This window comes from Zingiber officinale, unplaced genomic scaffold (genome assembly GCF_018446385.1).
Source record: "Zingiber officinale cultivar Zhangliang unplaced genomic scaffold, Zo_v1.1 ctg133, whole genome shotgun sequence".
Lineage (NCBI taxonomy): Eukaryota > Viridiplantae > Streptophyta > Magnoliopsida > Zingiberales > Zingiberaceae > Zingiber > Zingiber officinale.
Genome location: NW_024589829.1, coordinates 172,590 through 195,762, shown reverse-complemented (window position 1 = coordinate 195,762; position 23,173 = coordinate 172,590). Strand labels below are relative to the sequence as shown.

General features: G+C 37.7%; 2 protein-coding genes across 2 annotated transcripts; both read left to right on the top strand.

Annotated features, from left to right (window-relative positions):
- Positions 1–5,596: 5,596 nt before the first annotated feature.
- On the top strand, positions 5,597–15,251 carry LOC122036141 (uncharacterized protein C119.09c-like). Its single transcript, XM_042595359.1, has 3 exons — positions 5,597–5,971; positions 6,639–6,787; positions 14,881–15,251. Exons 1-3 carry the CDS (start codon positions 5,786–5,788, stop codon positions 15,011–15,013), a joined length of 468 nt encoding a protein of 155 aa, XP_042451293.1. The 5' UTR covers positions 5,597–5,785; the 3' UTR covers positions 15,014–15,251.
- Positions 15,252–17,644: 2,393 nt separating this feature from the next.
- Positions 17,645–22,451, top strand: LOC122036095 (3-phosphoshikimate 1-carboxyvinyltransferase 2-like). Its single transcript, XM_042595289.1, has 8 exons — positions 17,645–18,012; positions 18,340–18,584; positions 18,657–18,810; positions 21,090–21,304; positions 21,390–21,507; positions 21,573–21,780; positions 21,865–21,926; positions 22,004–22,451. The coding sequence occupies exons 1-8, from the start codon at positions 17,680–17,682 to the stop codon at positions 22,220–22,222; spliced, it is 1,554 nt and encodes a 517-aa protein (XP_042451223.1). The 5' UTR covers positions 17,645–17,679; the 3' UTR covers positions 22,223–22,451.
- The last annotated feature ends 722 nt before the right edge of the window (positions 22,452–23,173 follow it).

Here is a 23,173-nt window from a genome sequence, read left to right as displayed (position 1 = left end):
CTGCTGAACGCCTATATCTATTAACATAGTTACTTTATATATATATATATATATATATATAACAAAATGATGTGCATGTTTGTCTCATTGTCGTTATGCATAGTATAATGATGAATAAAGTAATTATTGTTTCCACGCAATAACCAGTTGGTCAGAGAATAATATATTTATTACAATGAAATAGAGATTTATTGATTTATTTCTTTTGCATATAATCTGGACGAGTTTTGAGGGCATTTGAGATGAGGGTATTTTTTTTTTTTTTTTTTGCTATAATGAATAAAGTAATTATGATGTAAATTTTGAGAATCAGACTATAAGATGGAGTGATGAGTATAAGTTATGATATTAAACGTAAAATAAGACAAGATTAGAGGATGAATTGATGAAAGTCATTGTACTTTCTCACTTTTGAAATGGTTAGCTTGAAGAGTAATCATTCTGTTTTCATTAGGTGCCTATCAATGGTAAGATTATGACACTATTAATTATTAAGATTATAGTAGAAATTATGGTCGAGATTTTAATATCTAATTTATCATATTTCATATTAACAGTATATATTCTTACCTATTAGCAGTATATATTCTTACCTAAAATAGATTAGCATTAATTATTATATATATTCTTACCTAAAGTAGATTAGCGGTAATTAATGTAATTGTTATAAATATTTTCTTGTCTAAAATAGGTTGTATAGTAAAAAGATTATAAAAAAAAGTAGCATTTAGTCATTTTATCAAATATTATTATGGTATCAGAGCCTACCTATGAAATTCATAACTAAATCTTCAAATCTCTGTAAGTTTTTTTTAAAATTTCTATCTTACAAAGTTTTCTCATTTTTTTCTTTTAGGTTGATTAATTTTAGATCAAAAACTTTGGCTTAGAGATTTTATTTTGTTTGGAATAATATCTATTAAGAATTTTCTTAGAAGAATGTCTACAGAGACTTTGACTATCAAATTCACAGGAAATAATTATGCAGCATGAGAATTTCAGTTTAGAATATTTCTGAAAGGAAAGAAGCTTTGGTATCACATTGACAGATCTGCTCCCGCTCCTAAAGAAATTACATACCTTAGTCAATGGGAGGCAAAGGATGTTCAAATCATCTCTTGGATTTTAAGTTCTATTAAACCTCATATGGTGAACAATTCACGTTCCTTTAGTACGGCTAAGGAGATGTGGGATTATCTGCAACGCATATAACATCAAGATAACACTGCAAGACGATTTCAACTAGAACTTGAGATTGGTAACTTTAGTCAAGATAATCTCCCTATTGAGCAGTATTATTCTGAATTTATTAAATCTATGGAGCGAATATTCTGATCTTATCTATTTAAAGGTACCTAAAGAAGTTTTAGCCAGCTTTCAAGCAATTCATAAAGATAGTAGATATGATCAACTTTTGATGAAATTGAGGCCAAAATTTGAAGTTGCATGAGTTAGATTACTGAATAGAAATCCTATCCCCTCCTTGGATATATGTCTTGGAGAATTTTTGCGTGAAGAATAAATAATGGTTACACAAGCTGTTCTAGGTTCGTCCAAGGAGATATCTGAGGTTGTTAATGTTGCTTATGTGGCTCAAGGACAGAACTGAGGAAAGGGACAAATGCAGTGCTATAGTTACAAAGAGTTAGGGCATATTACCCGCAATTATGATAAGAAATTTTGTAATTATTGTAAACTGAATGGAGACACTATCAAGCAATGTCCTACACGCCTAGAAAATTGATGAGGCAAAACTTTTCAGGCTGCTATCTCAAACCCTACCACTATCAGTTCTACAGCCACAATTGTTGGCACAAATCAATCTTTTGCTACTCCAAAAATGGTCCAAGAGATGATCATCACATCATTTTCTACTCTTGGATTTCATGGTCAAGTTAAGATTGTTTTTTCTCCTTAGTTTGTTGATTCTAGAGCATCAAATCATATGATTGGATCACCTAATTGGCTGCATAATCTTTAGAAGTATACTAGTCAACAAAATATTGAGATTGCTAATGGTAGTAATCTTCCAATTACAGCCATTGGTGATATTGGACCTTGCTTTCATGATCTCTCCTATATTATCTACTATTTAATTTCTGTTGGGCAGATGGTGGATAATAATTGTGATATAAATTTCTCTCATCATAGTTGCCTTGTGCAGGATAAGAGGTCAAGGAAGGTGATCGTGAGGGGGCCTAAAGTGGATAGATTATTTCCATTGCAATTTTCTATTCATAGAACTTTGTCTTTGGCTTATATTATTATTGAAAATAAGGTTGACGTTTGGTATAAACAATTGGGTCATCCAAATAATGTGATATTGTCTCATTTGATGAAGTATGATTTTCTTGGCAACAAAAATCAATGTTCTTCTAATAGTTTCTCTCTTGATTACTCTGTTTGTAAACTAGGAAAAAGTAAAGTGTTACCTTTTCCTACTTATGGTACTCGTGCTAATATATGTTTTGAGATTATACATAGTGATGTTACTCCTATCATTTCACATGCGTAGTATAAATATTTCGTGACATTCATTGATGACTATAGTCGTTTCACATGAATATATTTTCTACATACCAAAGCTGAAGTGTTAACTGTTTTCAGAATTTTTGTGTCTTATTTTGAGACTCAATTTTCCACCTTCATTAAGGTTTTACGATCTGATAATGGTGGTGAGTATATGTCACATGATTTCCAAGCTTTTGTACAACAGAAAGGTATTATATCTCAACGATCATGCCCTTATACCCCTCAACAAAATGAGATGGCTGAATGGAAGAACTGTCACTTGTTGGATATGGTTCATACTTTACTCTTAGAGGCATTAGTTCTACCTAGATTTTGGGTGGAAGCTCTGTTGATTGCAGTTTATCTAATTAATTGGTTATCTTCTCAACAATTGAATTTTGATTCTCATTACTTTTGTCTGTTTGGTATACAGCCTGATTATCATATGCTTCACACTTTTGGATGTGTTTGCTTTGTTCACTTACCTCCACATGAATGCCACAAGCTTATAACTCAATCAGTAAGGTGTATATTTATGGGATATAACACTACTCATAAAGGATTTCTGTGTTATGATGCTGTCACTAATCGACTGCGTGTTTTTAGAAATGTGATTCTCTTTGAACATGAGTACTATTTTCGACAGCAAGATCTCCCTTCAAATGGTGTTGTTCTTCCTAGCTTTGATGATATATCTCCCTCCATTGAACATTTTAAACCTGCTTTTGTCTATCAGTAACGACAACTCCCATCATTACAAATCCTTCCTAACTCTGATCCAGTGCCCACTTTAGTGGCTCATCGAAGATCTAATTTTGCTATTTTAGCTAATATTGCAGTTCCTACCTCTTATTCTCATGCCACTAAACATATATGTTGGGAGAAAGCTATGCAAGAGGAACTTCAAGCTCTTCAAGAGAACCATACTTGGGATATTATTCCTTGTCCCACTGATATCAAACACATTAGTTGTAAATGGGTATATTCTATTAAGATGAGATCTGATGACTCACTTGACCGATACAAAGCAAGGTTGGTGGTACTCGTAAATCAACAAGTGTATAGAGTTGATTATGAGGAAACATTTGCACCAGTAGCAAAAATGACAACAATGCGACTTGTTCTAGCTATTGCTATTTCTAAGGGCTGGTCATTATGATAGATAGATGTCAAAAATGCCTTTTTACATAGGGATCTTAAGGAAGCAATTGATATGACTTCACTATCAGGATTATTTTCTACATCCTTTTCTGATGTTTGTAAACTAAAAAAGTCACTCCATGGTTTAAAACGGGCTCTGCATCCTTGGTTTGATAAGTTTTGATCCATGCTTATCGCTTCTCTTTTGTCCAGAGTCAATATGATTCTTCTTTGTTTCTTTGCAAGATTTCTAAAGGAATTGTTTTGCTCCTAGTATATGTTGATGATATCATTACTACAAGGATTGATTCTAATTTGATTTCTCAACTTCAACAGCGCCTTCAAAGCTCTTTTCATACGAAATACTTAGGTCATTTACGCTATTGTTTAGGCCTTGAAGTGAATTCTACAACAATGGGTATTTTCTTAAATCAGCATAAATATATTCAGGAGATAAATATATTGACAGGTCTTCGAGATGGTTGATCTGTTGATACTCCCTTAGAAGTGAATGTTAAATATCGCTGTGATAAGGGTGATTTTCTTCCTGATCCCTCCTTTTATAGACGTTTAGTGGAGAGCTTGAATTATGACATTTCTTTTGTTATCCAACAAGTTAGTCAATTTATGCAGACCTCTCAGCACCTTCACTTGGCTACTGTTCGTCACATTGCTCGCTATTTGCAAGGCACTTCTACCAGAGGTCTTTTCTTTTCTATGGATTCTTCTATTCACTCGGTTGCATATAGTGATGTTGACTGGGCTGGTTGTTCTAATACTCGACGTTCCATTACTGGCTAGTGCATGTTCATTGGCAACTCTCTTGTCTCTTGGAAAAGCAAGAAGCAAGATCGGGATGTCGAAATCCTCCACTGAGTCTGAATATCGTGTTATGCCCTCTGCATGTTATGAGATTATTTGGCTTTGAGGATGAGCTTGGCTTTCCTCAAATGGAACCTCCTTCGCTTCATGCGGATAATACTAGTGTTATCCAAATTATAGCTAACTTAGTGTTTCACGAGTCCACCAGACACATAAAAATAGATTGTCACTCTATTCATTAAGCATATGATGCCCATGTCATTTCTCTACTTTATATCATCATTGTTTAACAGACTGCTGATGTATTTACTAAGGCTTTCTCACGACAACAATATCATTTTCTAGTTATCAAAATGATGCTTTCTGATAATCCAACATCAATTTAAGGGGTATCAATGGCAAAGATTATTACACTATCAATTGCTAAGATTATGACAGAAATTATAGCTGAGATTTCAAGATCTAATTTACTATAATTTGTGTATTAGTAATATATATTCTTACCTATTAATAGTATATATTCTTACCTAAAATATATTAGTAGTAATTATTGTATATATTCTTACCTAAAGTAGATTAGCGGTAATTAATGTAATTACTATAAATATTTTCTTGTCTAAAATAGGTTGTACAATAATTCTTATTTAAAAAAAAAGATTATCAAAAAAGTGACATTCAACCCTCTTATCAAATATTATTAGTGCCCAGCTTAAATGATGATAGATTTATTATAATAGATCATATATCAATTTTCAACGATCATATATTTTTTTAAAAAATATTTTTAGAAAAAAAATTTCTCACCCTTATTTACTTGATGATGGACTATGTAATAACCTTTTGATACCATTAAAGAGTCATTCTATTTGTTTTTTATTTTTTCAAAATTGATTTCTATTGTTCCCACTTTCATAAAATACCACCCTCTCTTTTCTCCTCACGTAATTTTTTCATTCAATATTAAAAAGAAAAATTGATAAATAATATAATTTTTAAGAATTATATAATGCTATTTTGACGCCCAATTAAAATTTTGTCAAAATAATATTAAATATTAAAAAAAATAAATTCGGTGTGGAAAAGTGTTCTGACTAAAGAGAAATATAATGAAATATTTGGAGGAAAAAACATAAAAGTTGGGCGTCCTCTTTTTCTTCTCCATCTGCCGACGGAGAGGAAGAAAGTCCAAAATCGTGCCCTTCTCTTTGATCCTTGTCCTCGTCTCCTTTCCGTCGATCGCTCGCGATTACTATTCAACCGCCGTGCCTCTAATTGGATTCGATAACTAGAGGAGGGGAAGTGCGAAACCGCGATGGCGATGCTCTACGTGCAGACGGTGCAGCCGACGGATCTGAATAAGAACACGGAGTGGTTCATGTACCCTGGAGTCTGGACCATCTACATACTCATCCTCTTCTTCTACTGGCTCCTAGTGCTCTCCGTCTTCGGCTGCTCGCCCGGCATGGCCTGGACCGTCGTCAACCTCTCCCACTTTGCGGTAGGCCGCCCGCCAAGCCCTGACCTTTTGTCTTCATTCCGATGTGTTTTTATTTATTTATTATTATTGTTTTTCTTTCTTGCATGGTCGTTGAAGATCTCGTTCGTAATATTCAGAAAGAGGGGTTTTGGATTCAGTTTCTACTTTTTAGTTCAAAAAAGTTGGGATTTTGTCGAATCTATTCGTCATTTTGAAGTGCAGTTGAGAAAAGGAGAGCAAAGACAAACATCCTTGAGCTCCCTGGCTTTGAATTCTTTTTTGTTTCTATTTCCTCATTGGTTTAGGCTCGGAATCATAAAAAATAGATTTCTCCTTTGGGGACAGTCATATCACTATATCCGCTAGACTATCTATTATCAGCATCCTCTTTCTGAACAGCTACAGACGAGTTATATATTTGGTGCTACTGATTGAACTTATAGAGCTAAAAGTTTGATATTTATTGGCTAAATTGAATGGTTAATGTCAAAGTCTGACAGTTCAAAGTTACATTAAACAATTCTACCATTCTCTTAATTTGTTTGTCTGTGTCTGTAGGACTGATTCGGTTTTTTAGTTTAACTGCGTTTTTTGGATTGATTCGCATGACCGCATGAGTACCTGAACTTTTAGTTGTAAACGATTTCTTCCTCTGCTGAATATTAGTTTATTTCTAAACTTTTTCCAGGTTACGTATTACTTCTTCCATTGGGAAAAGGGGACTCCATTCGCCGATGACCAGGGTATCTACAATAATTTGACATGGTGGGAGCAAATAGATAATGGGAAGCAACTCACACGTAACAGGAAATTTATGATTGTTGTACCTGTTGTCCTGTGAGTACTATGCTTTTGAACCTCTCTTTTATAAACTCTTGATATTTCCTTGAAATTCCAATTATTCCTTATTTGTGATCTTAGAATCATATAGAACTGTCATAGTAATTCAAATAGCTTAGTAGATCCCTAAGTTGAAAAATTACAAAAGGTGAGAATTGGAATTTCAAAGAAGCTCATGTTACGCACAATCTAAATTGGCTGGATTTGTGATCGATGCATTCTTGAACTGAAAACTCTTCTCTGTGGGCAATTATAATGTTTTTATAAAATGGGAATTCTACTAAGATATTTACTTGACTATTGTGTTTGGAAAATAAAGTTATGGAAACAATAATTGCAGAAAGAAAGTTCAGGATTTGGAGATTTAGTCCAACTTGGTTTTATGTTTGATTGAAACATTCTGAAATTTTGAAGCAAAAGGATATCATAACATCATACAGGTAAAATGCAAATACATTGATACATAGGGATGGCTACGGGTCCGGGTTGGGGTGGGTTTGGCCAAACCCAGAATCCGTCCCGCCTCCCTTTGGACCAGCCCCACCTCGCCCCGTGAACCCGGCGGGGCGGGTCCGGGTTAGACCCGCCATATGTAAAATATATTTATTTCAATATTAAAATATTATGAAATAAAATTTTAATTAAAATATTAATTATTAAATATAAGAAAATTATAATTATATTAATAAACTATATATATATAATCCTGTCCGAGAGTTGAGGTGACGACCGCTGGGGATGTGGCACTCCTGTTGACTGTGTGTGGACCTCCGATGAGACTAGCCTGCAAGCACAAAAACGTCAGTGTCGAGCTAGGGAGTAGTTCCCCGATGATGACCCTTCGACGCTCAATTCAGTTCTCCAGTGAAAGTAGCAAGCAAGCAAAGAAACGAAAGTGACAGCGTAACTGTAGCTACAGTAGAATGAAAATACCTCCGTCGAAGCCCCTGGGGTCCTTATATAGGGCTCCCAGGAGATGCGTGTACACTCCCCAAAGCATACCTTGAAAGGACGTGTCAGAAAAGCATGTCTAACGCGATACCTCAACAGCTCGAGCATATCCCTGATGTGATGTCGGCGACACTGGTTCCTAGGAAGATATTCCCAGCTGCTCTCTTTGTCTGTTACTGGTACGAGCGAGAGAGTGTCGAGCGGGAGAGCCGCTCAGTCGATCCGTGTCTGTCAGATGGCTACTCTTCATGGGGGTCGAGTGGAAGAGCTGCTCGGCTAACCGCCGATGTCCTGGCGCTGCCGTCTCTAGGGCCGAGCGGGAAGACCGCTCGGCCGCTATTCGACTGATCTGACCCTTGTTGCCGAACGAGTGAGTCGTGTCTCTACGTTGCAGGATCTGGGACCTGGTGAGAGTCCGAGCGAGACGGCCGCTCGGCACACGCTTCGGCGATGGACTTCTCTGAGCGTCGGAAGCTTGGTACCTAATCGAGCTGTAGTGATGTTGGTCCGACAATTCCTTGATCCGACCAGACGAGTAGGGAGTCCGGTCGGACGATGATCCAGGAACGTTGACTGCCTTGATCCTGACCTTCCACGTGGCCATGACATTCTCCCGGGCGGACCCCACCTTACCTCCGGATCATATATATATATATAGGTCCGGGGCGGGTCCGGTTAAACCCAGGACCCACCCTGGACCCGCCTTAGACCTGTTTAGGCGGGTCTAAACCCGCCCTGCCGAGGCGGGTTTATTACGGGGCCGGGTTTGAACCCGCCCCATTGCCATGATTCCAAACAAATTCCAATTTTCTTTTTCACATTTAAAATATAAGAATTCAAATTATATTTCTTAGGAATTATTATTCAATCATGAAATCAGAAATCTTTTCCAATGGTTGATTCCAAACAAGTCATGGACTCTTGAGACATGAAATTTTGATTCCCACTTCTTATCTCCATGGAAGTAAGGATTAATGTTTGAAATTCATGCCCTGTGAAACTATTAGAATTTGTTATCTTACACAATGAGATTTAGTTTTCTGAAAGTGTGGATACAGTAGTCATAAGGACGTGAGCATGCTGCTTATGCCTTTAGATGTGCAGATATATCATTCAAAATATAAAAATTCAAATTATATTCCTTAGGAATTATTAGAAATCATTTCCAATGGTTGATTCCAAACAAGTTGTGGCCTCTCTTGAGACATGAAAATTTGAATCCCACTTTTCATCTCCATGGAAGTAAGGAAATTCGTGACAAATGGAACTATTAGAATGTGTATCCTCACACAATGAGATTTAGTTTTCAGAAAGTGTGGATACATTACCCATAAGGAAGTGGGCATGCTGAGTATGCCTTTAGATGTACAAGTATTACTACGACGGCTTATCCTTGTTAATGTTGGTTAATTATAGTACAACAACGACAACAACAACTAAGCCTTTTCCCACTAGGTGGGGTCAGCTGTATTAATCCTTTTACGCTATTGAGCTCTATCTCCTATCATATCATCCTCTATATTTAAATAAATTTTATCTTGTTTTATCGTTGCTAACCAAGTGTTCTTTGGTCTTCCCCTTCCTCGTTTGATATGCATGATTATCATAGTTTCACATCGCCTAACTGGAGCATTTATTGGTCGTCTAAGTATATTTCCGTACCATCTTAAACGTGTCTCTCGGAGTTTTTCCTCAATAGATGCAACTCCGACTTTCTCTCTAATGCTCTTATTTTTTATTTTGTCCATCTTCGTATGTCCACACATTCACCTTATCCTCATCTCTGCAACTCTCATCTTCTACTCATGGTTAATTATAGTAATAACTAAATGATGTTTTATGTGTAATGAATGCACTCTCCTTTCCTTGTGAATAACATCGTGTTAGCTAACAAGAAAAGGTTTATTTATTTTCTAAAATTGCTTACCTCATGACATGGTGACATTATACTTTAGATTCCGCATATGAGAATTGATTTCACCAACTACTGTACAAGGAAAAAAAATTGAAATCCCCAACCCACCCACCCCAAAAAAATGTCCTACTTAATTTCATGATACCATCCGCGGTGACTGGTAATGTCCCTACATATTGCCTTCTGTAGATTTATTCATGCACTACAAGTATTTCGTTATTTGCATATATACCTATACTCTAAACCTAACTAATTATATTTCCTGCATATCACTACCCCAGGACTTTCCAATAATCGAGGCACTTATGTTTTTATTTTGTTATGGAATTCTTTTTAACAGTATTGCTACACTGATTTCTGTATTTTCTTAGTGACTGAATTTTTCTTGACTTTCTCAATTTTTTTTTAGAGATTCCTGAGTTCCATGGTCCATATTGTGCATTGCACGCCAACAAGGTTGGGTGTGGATGGTCAGTATGTTATCCTGTTGTTCACAACAAAACAATATGGTGTTTGTTGGTGTAGCGGAGGCCGGCAAGAAGGGGGTGAATTGCTGAAAACAAAAATTAAACTATACCCTCCTCGTACTTTCAACTCAATTAGTGCAATAGTGATAAATTAATAAAGCAATAAAACTAAATAAAGAAATACAGAGAAGATCAGGATTTTAACCTGGTTACAACCAAGAAGGTTGTTAATTCAGGGCAGTAGAAAAAGCGCAGTAGAAAAATTCTCCTTCTCTGAAGGCGGAGAAGCCTTTTACACTTTGGAAGCTCAGAACTATTGCTAGGAAACACTACACAATTGATTGCTTGAGTTGTTATTGAATTCCTAGCTCCAGGGGCCTATATATAGGCCCTGGAAATCTTATCCCGAGAGTCCAAGGCGCCTCCAACAGGGTTCAAGGCGCCTCCAACTCAATCTACGGATAAAACTTTATCCGCAGCGCAAACGGTCAAACTGGCCTGCTCAAGGCGCCTTAAACAATCCATTCAAGGCGCCTTCAATGTGTTTAAGGCGCCTTCAAGGTTCCTGCTACAGTAACTTCCAGCCTCTTTTGACTCCTTTTCTTCTTTACTTTGTCTTCCGAAGCTCCGTTTGTTTGGGTGATTTCGGCCAACCGAAATAGGGCTCACCCGAACCTAATTTCCGGCCTTCCTCGAGCAGCCTTCCGTCCCGACTTAACGTCCCTCGAACGTCGCGCACGCTCTTCACGCCCACCGGAGTACTCTTCCGCAGCTCTCTCGTCCTTCGGACGCACCGAGCCCGTCGGCTCCCTTCCCGTGCCGTCCTTCTCGCTAGCTGCGTCTTCCGCTCGACTTCCTGTGTTCCTAAGCTCCTGCACACTCAGACACAGGGATCAAACACAGCAGGACCTAACCAACTTGGTTGATCACATCAAAACTACCACGGGGTCCAACAATCTCCCCCTTTTTGATGTGCATCAACCCAAGTTCAAGTTAGGGTCAAAATAGACATAAACAGTAATTTTAAAGAAAAAATTACTAAACTAACAAGTTAAGAATAATTTTTGCAATTAGTAAAATTGCAACACTTTTTATAAAAATAATAACAGAAAATTTTAAATTTTTCTAACTCCCCCTAAACTTGTACTTTTCTCTCCCCCTTTGATCACAGCAAAAATGGGGCTTAAGAATTTTCAAGTAAGATTGAAGTTTTTGAAAATTTTCCAAGTTAAAAATGAATTTCCTAAGTAAAAAAAATCCTAAGTAAATGTTCAAGGGTTCCCAAAAAAAAAAATTCTAAGTCAAGTGAAATGAACTTTTAGAATTCTCCAAAAATTTCTAACCCCAAAAAAAAATAAGTTAGAAAAAAATTTCTTTAAGAATTTTTGTTTATTTTAACAAATATTTGATAAACTTTCAAAGCATTATTTAATACTTGTTTAATGCTTTTTCAGAAAGTTAATTAAACATTTTATTTCAATATTTTAGCTTCCAGGTCGTGGCGAGACACTAGGCCTTCTTGGTTATTAGAGCAACAACCACTTCCTTAGACAAAGCTTCCATAAAGAATTTCAATGTTTAATTTTCTCACTGTAAGCTTTTTAATTTTTGAAAAATTAATTAAGCACAGATTTTGGAACCCAATAGAGGTTCCTTCCTACAGGATTATTCAAAAATCTAGGGGGTACATAATTTCTTGGTATTTTTCTAAGTTGACCTTGATGCTTCCTTATATACCAATTTAATTTACCATAAATTCTTAATTTTGAATTTGGAAATTGATTTAAGCATGCATCAGATTTCAGTTTTTCAATTTCTAATTTCAAATTTTCATTTTCTGATTTTAGATGATCATACATTTCTAACGGGCATGCTCTTGCTAGGTTCAACTTTAGTTCAGCATTCTCTTTTTCTAATTGATCTAACTCTTTAGAAAGAGACTTGATAAATTTGAAAGATTGAGTTGGGGTTAGATTGCGTACCTTACTTACCTGGTCTGGTGACGCTCCCCCTTTACTGCTGCTTTCTTCTTCTGATGTTCCTCCCCCTTCATCGATGCTCATCTCTGAGCTTGAGTCTTCTTCCAGTTGATGGTTCGCCAATAGCGCTAACCCTGAGAATTCTTCGATGTCCGACTCAGAGGTTGACGAATCTGACCAAGTAGCCTTCAGATTCTTGTACTTGGAGAGTTCTGGTTTCTTGTATTTTGGCTTTGCCCTTTCTTTCTCCTTTCTCTTTAGCTTTGGGCAGTCATCTTTGATGTGTCCCTCTTCGTTGCAGTTGTAGCAGCGAACCGTCCTCTTCTTTCGATGATGCCTCTGCGATTTAAATTTATTAGTACTAAAAAACTTATTGAAGCGTCTTACCAGTAGTGCCGCTTCGGATTCGTCGACTGAGGCTTCGGAGTCAGAACCGTTTACATTTGCCTTTAGAGCTATGTTCTGACTGGTCTTCTCTACTCCATTTGGCTCTGAAACTCGAGATTCGTGAAGTTCAAAAGTCGAAAATAATTGTTCTAACGTACTTACCTCGAGGTCCTTAGAGATGTAGTACACATCTACTAAGGAGGCCCAGTCTGGAGTTCTCGGGAAGGCATTGAGCGCGTATCGGATAGAATCCCGGTTGGTTACCTCTTCTCCAAGGTTCGTTAGTTGCGTTATCAGCTCCTTGATTCTCGCCTGAAGTTGCGCTACCTTCTCGCCTTGGTTCATCCGGAGGTTCGTTAACTGGTTCCGGAGGATGTCGCGCTTCGCTAGCTTCGCTTCGAAAGTACCTTCGTGAAGCTCCAGGAATTTTTCCCAGAGATCTTTCGCTGAGTCGTAGCTTCCGATCCGATTTACCTCCTGCGGCGGCAGCACACTGAGCAGGTGGAACTCTGCCTTTCCGTTAGCGACGAAATCAGCTTGCTCCTTCTTGCTCCATGTGTTTTCTTCTTTGTCTTTCGGCGCTACAAAACCATATTTCATTGTAATAAGAATATCAAAATCCGTTTTAAAAAATATCTCCATTTTGCGCTTCCATGTGACGAAGTCTCCGTCGAACTTCGGGGGATGGATGTTCGCTCCGGCCATCGTCTTGATCGTAGTGCTTCAGTTGGCGGTAAGTCCTTCTGAGGCTCTGATACCACTTGTTGGTGCAGCGGAGGCCGGCAAGAAGGGGGTGAATTGTTGAAAACAAAAATTAAACTATACCCTCCTCGTACTTTCAACTCAATTAGTGCAATAGTGATAAATTAATAAAGCAATAAAAACTAAATAAAGAAATACAGAGAAGATCAGGATTTTAACATGGTTACAACCAAGAAGGTTGTTAATCCAGGGCAGTAGAAAAAGCGTAGTAGAAAAATTCTCCTTCTCTGAAGGCGGAGAAGCCTTTTACACTTTGGAAGCTCAGAACTATTGCTAGGAAACACTACACAGTTGATTGCTTGAGTTGTTATTGAATTCCTAGCTCCAGGGGCCTTTATATAGGCCCTGGAAATCTTATCCCGAGAGTCCAAGGCGCCTCCAACTCGATCTGCGGATAAAACTTTATCCGCAGCGCAAACGGTCAAACTGGCCTGCTCAAGGCGCCTTAAACAATCCATTCAAGGCGCCTTCAATGTGTTTAAGGCGCTTTCAAGGTTCCTGCTACAGTAACTTCCAGCCTCTTTTGACTCCTTTTCTTCTTCACTTTGTCTTCCGAAGCTCCCGTTTGCTTGGGTGATTTCGGCCAACCGAAATAGGGCTCACCCGAACCCAATTTCCGGCCTTCCTCGAGCAGCCTTCCGTCCCAGTTTAATGTCCCTCGAACGTCGCGCACGCTCTTCACGCCCACCGGAGTACTATTCCGCAGCTCTCTCGTCCTTCGGACGCACCGAGCCCGTCGGCTCTCTTCCCGTGCCGTCCTTCTCGCTAGCTGCGTCTTCCGCTCAACTTCCTGTGTTCCTAAGCTCCTGCACACTCAGACACAGGGATCAAACACAGCAGACCTAACCAACTTGGTTGATCACATCAAAATTACCACGGGGTCCAACAGTGTTTTCCTTTATTTTTCCATGATCTGATGAAAGAAGACCTTTACCTTCACCTGTCTATTTTTTCCTCTAATATCTAGCTATATACATATGGGATTTCAAGTGATACGCTTTATCTAATACCTTCAAGTCATCACATTTTCTTTATCATAGGAACGCATAGGAATTGAAATCATTGGCTTTTGGCACATGAGCATCATTTTATTGATAGCAAGTGCTTTGTCTTGGCAGTATGTGGAAGATATCCTATTTGAATCATTAGAGTCGAGCATTCTTCTAGATAACCATAAGGTAAATGCAACTAGCACATGTTGTGTTGCTCATGATCATGATCAGAATTTAAGACCAAAAACTGATTCTAAAATTTCATTCTCTCCCCAAAAAAATTCAGGTTCAAGTCTTTTTGTTTAATTTACATAGTGATCATTACCTGCTATGCTATTAGGCAGTACAAGCTTAAACTGGCTTCTAAAATCTGTATACCTACTACTGGTTACTTTCATGGTAATTTCTTAGTTTTTGAATGATCTTCCTTTTCTTTATTTTTCCTTGCCGGAGTAGTTCATCTTTGTTCGTGCTTTTCATACTAATTTCTACTTCAATCGCACAGTCTGTCATCCTGTCACCATGTCAAGTACGTCAGGCTACTTAGTCATAATCATCTCAAAGACTATCCTTATGTTTTAACATGTGAAAGTATTTAACTTCTGTTTCATGCATTTGACTCTCTAATTCTTGACAGATACTTGATTGCCTCGCATACTACTAATTACCATCATCCAATGCTTTTCTTGAACACGCTCGCGGTGGCAATTTTGGTGATTGCCAAGTTCCCCAACATGCATAAGGTCCGAATCTTCGGAATCAATGGATGAAAGGTTTATTGCGCAGAAGGTATCTTGGTCTATAATTTTCATTCGCAGTAGTTTATACAAGTCTTTTTGGGTAATCCTTTTAACTCTGCGACGATACATAGAGCCTTAAAAAAGATGGGCTTGTGTTCATGTATAGAACATCTGAAGATTGTAGCCGTGGATGTTTTGCTGCTTTTGTATTTTATTTTATCTCAAACTTAATTTCTTTGATTTTTAATATAAATATTATTTGCTCCTCTGTGTAAGCTTTTTTCTGGGCCACTTCCTGCATCATTGTGGATCTTATCTCCTAAAATGCTTGCAACAAGTTAAATTTGTAGCACCGAGGTAATGGTGTATGGTTAAACCTTCTAATAGATAACCAAGGGATCTAATATTCGAGTCTCAGTTACGGCGCATTGTAGAGGGTTTTCTCTTGAGTGAGAAGTGGATCTAAGAATGATGGTCATTTGGATAGATTTTTATTAGTACTTCTTGATTTATTCTGGTGGTCGAATGATTATCTTTAGGATTAATTGGTTCTAAGAGTTGGATATCTAGATTAATATTATTGTGCTCATTTAGAGCAATGACAAAGACTAATCACAATTTGAAAAAAGATTCCAACATCCTCTCATGTGTAACTTCCATTATGTCGATTAGCTTCATTAAGTTTTGTTCATGATCTTGCTTGGTTTTTTTGTTCTCAAAGTCCTTAATAAAATTGTTCTTTGTCCGAGAATCAAATGAGAAACTGAGTGGATATTTCAGATTCAAATTAAAATAGAAATGAGATTAAGGATAGATATGAATTTGGCACCGTTAGACTTCATATTAAATAGCTAAAAAATTTATATTTGTCGCATCACTATTTTATTGAAGTAATGTATCATTGTTAATGATTGAATTATATTAAGATTATGAAAGGAAAGAGACTTATAGAGTTTATTTCAATTATCATTGCTAATGATTGAAATGAGAAGAATTTTTGAAATCTACATTCAGATTCTGAAGGGCATTTTGAATGTCCCGACGGTGCTCAGTTAGTTATGTTGGTACAGAGAAGTACAATAATCGAATTTATATTTTGATATGGTTAAAAGTTCAATTTAAAAGTAGATTAGTTAAATTCGATACTAGGCAGGGGAAGTTTCAGTAGATTGTGAAATTAAACAAGAAGTTTAGATGGGTCAAATGGATCTGATATTTGGTAGATAAATTCGTTAGGTCTGAAGGACTTAATATCAAATCAAATAGAAGCCCTAGCAACATCTTAGATGTTGAAATGCTGAATAGTTAAAGTCCAAATAAGTTTGGAGGATATGATGTTTGGCAGGTAAGTTAAGATAAATTCCTGGAGATAGTGTAGTGAGGTCGACATCTTAGATGCTAATCCAACTAAAAGAAGCACAATGAAAATTTCTAAGTTAAGATTAAGATCGTCCTAAGTGTCTCATACATGTATTTATATATTCATCCAACACTGTTTTGCAGGACTATTAATAAATTATTGTTATACTAATTTTATTTTATAGATTAAATAAAGTTTAAGTTGATAGAGAGTTCAGTTGACTGAATAGGAGGTTCAGTCGATTAATCCGGCCAGTGTGACACAGATACAATCATGTTCTACGGACTTAGAAACACAGTGCTATTGGTTGACCAAAACTTTTGATCAGTTAATCAATCCATAAAAAGAAATGACAAACGATCAGGTCAGATCTCGCGGGAATAAAAATCTACATCAATAATTGCACTCAATCTTTTACTATTGACGTTAGTACTTCTTTTTCATATTTATTTGAATCTATTTCTTTGGAAAAAAAAATTATATTAAATTATCCATTGAAAGTAATTAAGGATGTCAAGTCTTAAAATGGTAGTCATTGGACTATGAATCAAATAAAATCTCTCTTTTATTCCGCTCCTATTCACTTTAATTCAGTTTTATGTAAGAAAATAAAAGATTTAAAATGAGAAGTTCTTCTCTTAATTATTTGGAGGAGGTCGATTATAAATTAAATCTATAATTTACTTTCTTTGATGAGTAAACAGATAAGTAAATAAAAGATTGAATTACAGGGGTATAGAGATTTATATCCGTCAACTTTGAGATTTAACCCTAAACATCACACTGACCACCTCGTTAGATAGCGTATGGGGTGTAACTCCCCCAGTCACCTGCATTAATCATGATTTACTTCCTCTGGAATCCTGGGGGGCCAGGCCCAGGAGACCGCTAGGATGACGATTCCACCTTTTGCAGTATGGGGTGTAACCCACCTAACTCGGTGGGATTAGGTGAGTCAACTATAAACGCACGTTTCCTCACAATAACCCCCCGCCTGCGATCGCTAGCTTCGCTCCGCCACTCCGTTCCCCAACTACCCACGCCCGCTGCCGCTGGGGTCATGATGGATCAGCTTATGTCCCGCTGGACTAACGCACCGCTTTCGCTGAGGTAGGTGACGCGAAGGATGGAGGTTGGTGAGAAGAGAACATGAAGTAAGCAACGACGTAGGATACGAATTTACATCGACGATGGATAGTAATTCTGAAGTCTCAACGAACCCGTTAACGTCATTGGTCACGAATTAGGGCACTACAAGTGCCACGGCCTGCTTGGGTTTATTTCTACCGTGTTCGTCTTCTCTTCCCCCAAATATTTTTTACAGAGAGAGAGAGAGATGGCGCAGGCGGCTATGGCGAAGGGAGTGGCGGTGAACCCTGCGCTGTTGTCGTATGGTTCTGGCGGATCTCGTAAACCGTCGCCCGTTCCTTCTTCTCTCCGTGTCGGAACGATAGCCAAGCACGGGCATTTAGGTAGCTTGATGGCGGGGCATAGCCGGAGTAAATGGAATCAACTTCGAGTTTCGGCCTCTGTCGCGGTGGCAGCTGAGAAACCGTCAGCGGCGTCGGAGATCGTGCTTCAGCCGATTAAGGAGATCTCCGGAACGGTTAAACTCCCCGGATCGAAGTCCTTGTCGAATCGGATTCTCCTTCTTGCGGCCCTCTCCGAGGTGAGTTGATTGGTTCGAAGATTGAATCTTCCGTTCGGTTTTGGGTTATTGGGATGCGCTGTTTCGATGAGTTTTAAGGAAAAGATAAAATTTGCGCATCTTCTTGTTCAAATTTCTTCAGTTGAGTGATTTTTTTTTTTAATTTCCACAATCGCTTTTTTACTCTGCTGAATTTGGGTGATGGATAAAATGTGGAAATCGAGTTGAATACGATTTATTTTAATGATCATTTGATGAATGTCAAACTTTAATCGGTCCATTGACTTGATTTTTCATCGCTCTGCTATAATCTGCCTTATTTTCTGATCCATTGTCAATTTCGACCAGGGAACCACTGTGGTGGACAACTTGCTGAACAGTGATGACGTTCGTTATATGCTTGCTGCTCTTAAAACCCTTGGCCTCTCTGTGGAGGATGATGCTGAAACTAAGAGATCAATTGTTATCGGGTGCGCCGGGCAATTCCCGGTGGGTAAAGCTTTCAGCGATGAAGTTAAACTTTTTTTAGGGAATGCTGGCACTGCAATGCGGCCACTGACAGCAGCTGTTACTGCTGCTGGTGGAAATGCAAGGTTGTTAATGTTTTTGCTCATGTAAAAGATCTTTATTTCACTTTGTTGTAACGTGTCGCATTTTGTGTTTAGTTATGTTCTTGACGGGGTTCCTAGAATGAGGGAAAGACCCATAGGGGACTTAGTTGATGGATTGAAGCAGCTTGGTGCAGATGTTGATTGTTTCTTGGGCACCAATTGTCCTCCTGTTCGTGTGAACGCAAAGGGAGGTCTTCCTGGAGGCAAGGTTTGTCTTTCATTTTCACAAACCTTTATCTGCTTCTATCTTGCCAGTGCATTTTCTCTTATTTGCTTTACACATACAAGAGCATCAACGACTGACTCAGTAGAATAATTGGTTCTTTCTTTCTGACATACCATGTAGAATTTTGCCGTGAACCAACTGAAGATACTAATTTGTATGTCATTCAATCGAGTAACTGTATTTCTTATAATCATGTATGTGATGCACTTATGAAATATTGCTATTATGTGATATATAAAACCATAATAGAATGAGATAACTAACCTAATTACAAGTTCATTCACAGAAGTAGCTCCAGTATTCTTATGTCTAAGTTACTTCCACTAGTTTGTATCTTATCCTTCACTCAAAGTATTTTTGGTTATGTAGATTTGTCTATCCTAATCATTTTTCTAAATGACAAGAATTTGTGATTGCCTATGGGAAAAGTGGAGAGAAGCTTAAAAGGATAGTATATGGCATATCTTCTTTTTCCTTGTCAATGAATTAAAGGAACAATTCAGCTATATACATAAAACAAAACTTTCTAGGTTACAAGTTGGTCTTAATTAAACACTATGAAGGCATAAATGGCTTTTTTATGTCTCATTACTTTGTTATGGATTTCTATGTTGTTTACATGGAATTATACCTGATGAAGCTTGGGATATACTGATAGTAATTTTTCTTCAAAATTGTGTAGTACAGCTTTGATTATGCTCAATTGCATTCATAAGGGTGATCATTTAACATCAATCACTGTTCATATACCTTCTTAAATTATTTTGAAATTATGCAAATAATCTTAACACCATTGTAGCATGTCTGAAACTTGACAATTGTCAGACAGACATGCATTTGCATGCAACTTATGTCATCCGACTAAATCATAATCTCTCCTGTTTTGAACCTTAATCTGTATGTTGCATACAGCAACAAATCATGATTCTCAACGAGCTAACACTTTGTTCTATGATTTATGTCATACACCATATGTTGTCTAGCATGAGATATCAAGGAAAGAATTGCTATGCTTACCTTCCAGTTATTTGTTAGACTCGCTTCATACATGGTCCAATATATTATGTGAAAGCTTCAAAGGCTAAGGAACTTTGGATATCTTTTTGTGTTTTTTAATCATGAAAACATGTTGTGAAAAATGCATGAGCAAGTGGGTCAGTTTTTAATCTTGTGATGGGGGCTGTGAATCACGACTCTGTTTAGGGAAACAATTGCAGAAAGGAAGAGACTAGGAAGAAGATTGTTTTCAAACTTTATTTGTACAAGATAAAAAAAACATAAATCAAAAGTGAATTATTTTTTATTTTTTAAGGCTCAGATTTGAGCTCTAAAGCACTTGAAAGTAAGTATTCTGTCTAAATCAGACAAAAGCAATTTTGAGGAAAACTAGGGAAGATTTTCTCAACCTTTTTCTTCCCTCCAGTCTTTTCCACCAACAGAAACTGAAGAAGAGTGTAACTTTGGAAAAAATTTCTATTACTTTATTCCATTGTTGTTTTCTTTCCCTACTTGGAAACATGCCCAAGGTTGTTATTGCTTGATGGGTAAGATTTTTTTACATTGATTCTCTCCTAAACCTTCTATTAGCCTCTTTATAATCCAGTCTTTAGGTAAAAAAAGGTTTGGATCCATTAGCAGTTATGATCAGTTTACTTATCAAGTCAATCTTATTTTTATCATAAATTTGAATTTGATATTTTTGATTAACAAAGCTGTAAATAGCATGAATTTAGCAAACAGATAGATGGTAACAAATTCCTTAGTGCCACATGGTTTTGGTAATTATTCCATTGCTTGACTATATTCTTATGACATTCACATATACTTCGGTGCATAGGATAGAGTTCAATGGAGTACTAAAGTTCATATATTTGACCCCAGATAGTTGGATTTTAGGATTTGACATGATGGTGAAGTTAAGAAATTTATATACTTAACTCCAAATTTGCAGCTATGACTCTAAATCAAGTTAGAAACCTGACTTAATAGCTGCAGTGCATAAGTCATGTTGTGCAATCTTTGTAGTAATTAAACGTTAAGTACATCATTTATTGCTGCAGTATCCCTGAAAAAGAACCATATACTAAACCAGTATCTGGACAATTAATTTGGTTGGGTTTTTTTTTTGTTCTTCCACGATGAACTTAAAGGCTTTGTTGTATGTTTCTGAATATAAATGAGCTTATGTTTCATATTCTTCTCTCTTTTTCTGATACTAATCTCCTTTATCTTATTCTTTATTCTTTCACCATTCTCATTAGGTGAAACTCTCTGGATCAATTAGCAGCCAGTACTTGTCCGCTTTGCTCATGGCAGCTCCCTTAGCTCAAGGAGATGTCGAGATTGAGATCATTGATAAGCTCATTTCGATTCCATATGTTGAAATGACTTTAAAATTGATGGAACGCTTTGGAGTGAAGGTGGAGCATTCTGACAACTGGGAGAGATTCTTCATCAAGGGTGCTCAGAAGTACAAGTAAGTTCTAAAGTTCAGTATCAATTATAACATCGCTAAACTAATTGATGAAATGCTACCATCATTTGGATGTTCCCTATGGTAGGTCTCCTGGAAATGCATATGTTGAAGGTGATGCATCGAGTGCTAGTTATTTCTTAGCAGGTGCTGCAGTCACTGGTGGTACTGTCACTGTAGAAGGTTGCGGAACAACCAGTCTCCAGGTAATTTACATTGTTTTCTATCCATTTTTTTTTTACCCATCTCTCTCATTCTCCCTTATTTCTAGGGCGATGTTAAATTTGCCGAAGTTCTTGAGAAAATGGGAGCAAAGGTTTCGTGGACGGAGAATAGTGTAACTGTTACTGGTCCGCCACGGGATCCTTCTAAGAAGCATTTGCGTGGTATTGATGTGAATATGAACAAGATGCCTGATGTTGCCATGACCCTTGCCGTCGTTGCACTGTTTGCCGATGGTCCTACAGCCATAAGAGATGGTATGTGTCACATTTTGCTCTACTTTAGCAATGGTGGCTTTTTTTTTGTTTATCGAACTGAATGTTACCTTCTAAATGGATCAGTGGCTTCATGGAGGGTAAAGGAGACCGAAAGGATGATAGCCATTTGCACAGAACTTCGAAAGGTATAGGCAATAAATATTTGGTGGTTCTTTTTACGCAGATACCTTGTTTCTCCCTACTCATTCATTGCCTGTATCAGCTGGGAGCAACAGTGGAAGAAGGCCCTGATTATTGCATCATCACTCCCCCGGAAAAGTTGAACGTAACTGCAATTGATACATATGATGATCACAGGATGGCGATGGCATTCTCCATAGCAGCCTGCCACGATGTTCCTGTAACTATCAATGACCCAGGTTGCACGCGAAAGACCTTCCCTGACTATTTTGATGTCTTGCAGAGGTTTTCGAAGAATTGACTGGAGCCTCCTGGACAGAGGCAAGGTGGATTTATGATCTCTGTCGATGAGCAATTGCTTCTTTCCATTCTGCTTGGGAATCCTTAACAAGGCTACCAATGGCCTTATATATTTTGTAGAGAAATGTATTTGTATTTTAATTTTTATGCCATCATGACCTGAGGTGTTGCTTCAACAATAATTGACAGATGATGATGCCTTTTATGAAGAATGAGTAGCATTTCTATGACGAACACATTCATTTCCGGTATTCTTTCTTTGCCTTTCAACATGCAAAAACTTTCAAACTCCTTTAGTAAATGAATAGACAGTTTTTATTAAAAAGGGAAAAAATGAATATGTATCAAATTGGGCCAAGCAACAAGGCAAACTGCACCTCAATCTACTGCCATCGATAGCGTCCGCCGGCGGCGGCATGTGGCAGCCAACCACAACCTTTCGCTTCTTCCCCCTCATTGCACCAGCTAATGGCGAACCGTCACAAGTGTTGAGTTGAGAACAGAGTGATCGAATAAAGAAATCATCTTCAACTCCCACTGGTTCAGTGGATGTGGCAGGCAGCAAATTGAGCAGCACGCAGGCCGCAGCAGGAGTCCGACGGGAGTGTGGATTCATAATCACTCCCAAGAAAGATCGCTGACGAGATATGGTGCCTGGAAAGTCATCGGAATTAACTGTTAGAATTTAGAACATCACAAGGAAAAGGTAATAAATTATTCAAAAGTATTTAGAGTTTGGAGGCGAACAGCTCGACTGCGACTGGAAGCGAGGTGCCGCCGTGAGTAGCGGCGTGTTGACCGCTGTCTTTTTCGTCGGACGACAGTGGAGGAACAAACCACGTGGTGGCAAATGGAAGAGGTAAAGCAGAAGAGCTTGTCCCTGCACACTTCAGTCGGTGAAACACAAAACCGTCTGGTCAACTCCCGAAAAGGCTGGCAACCTACTACCTTG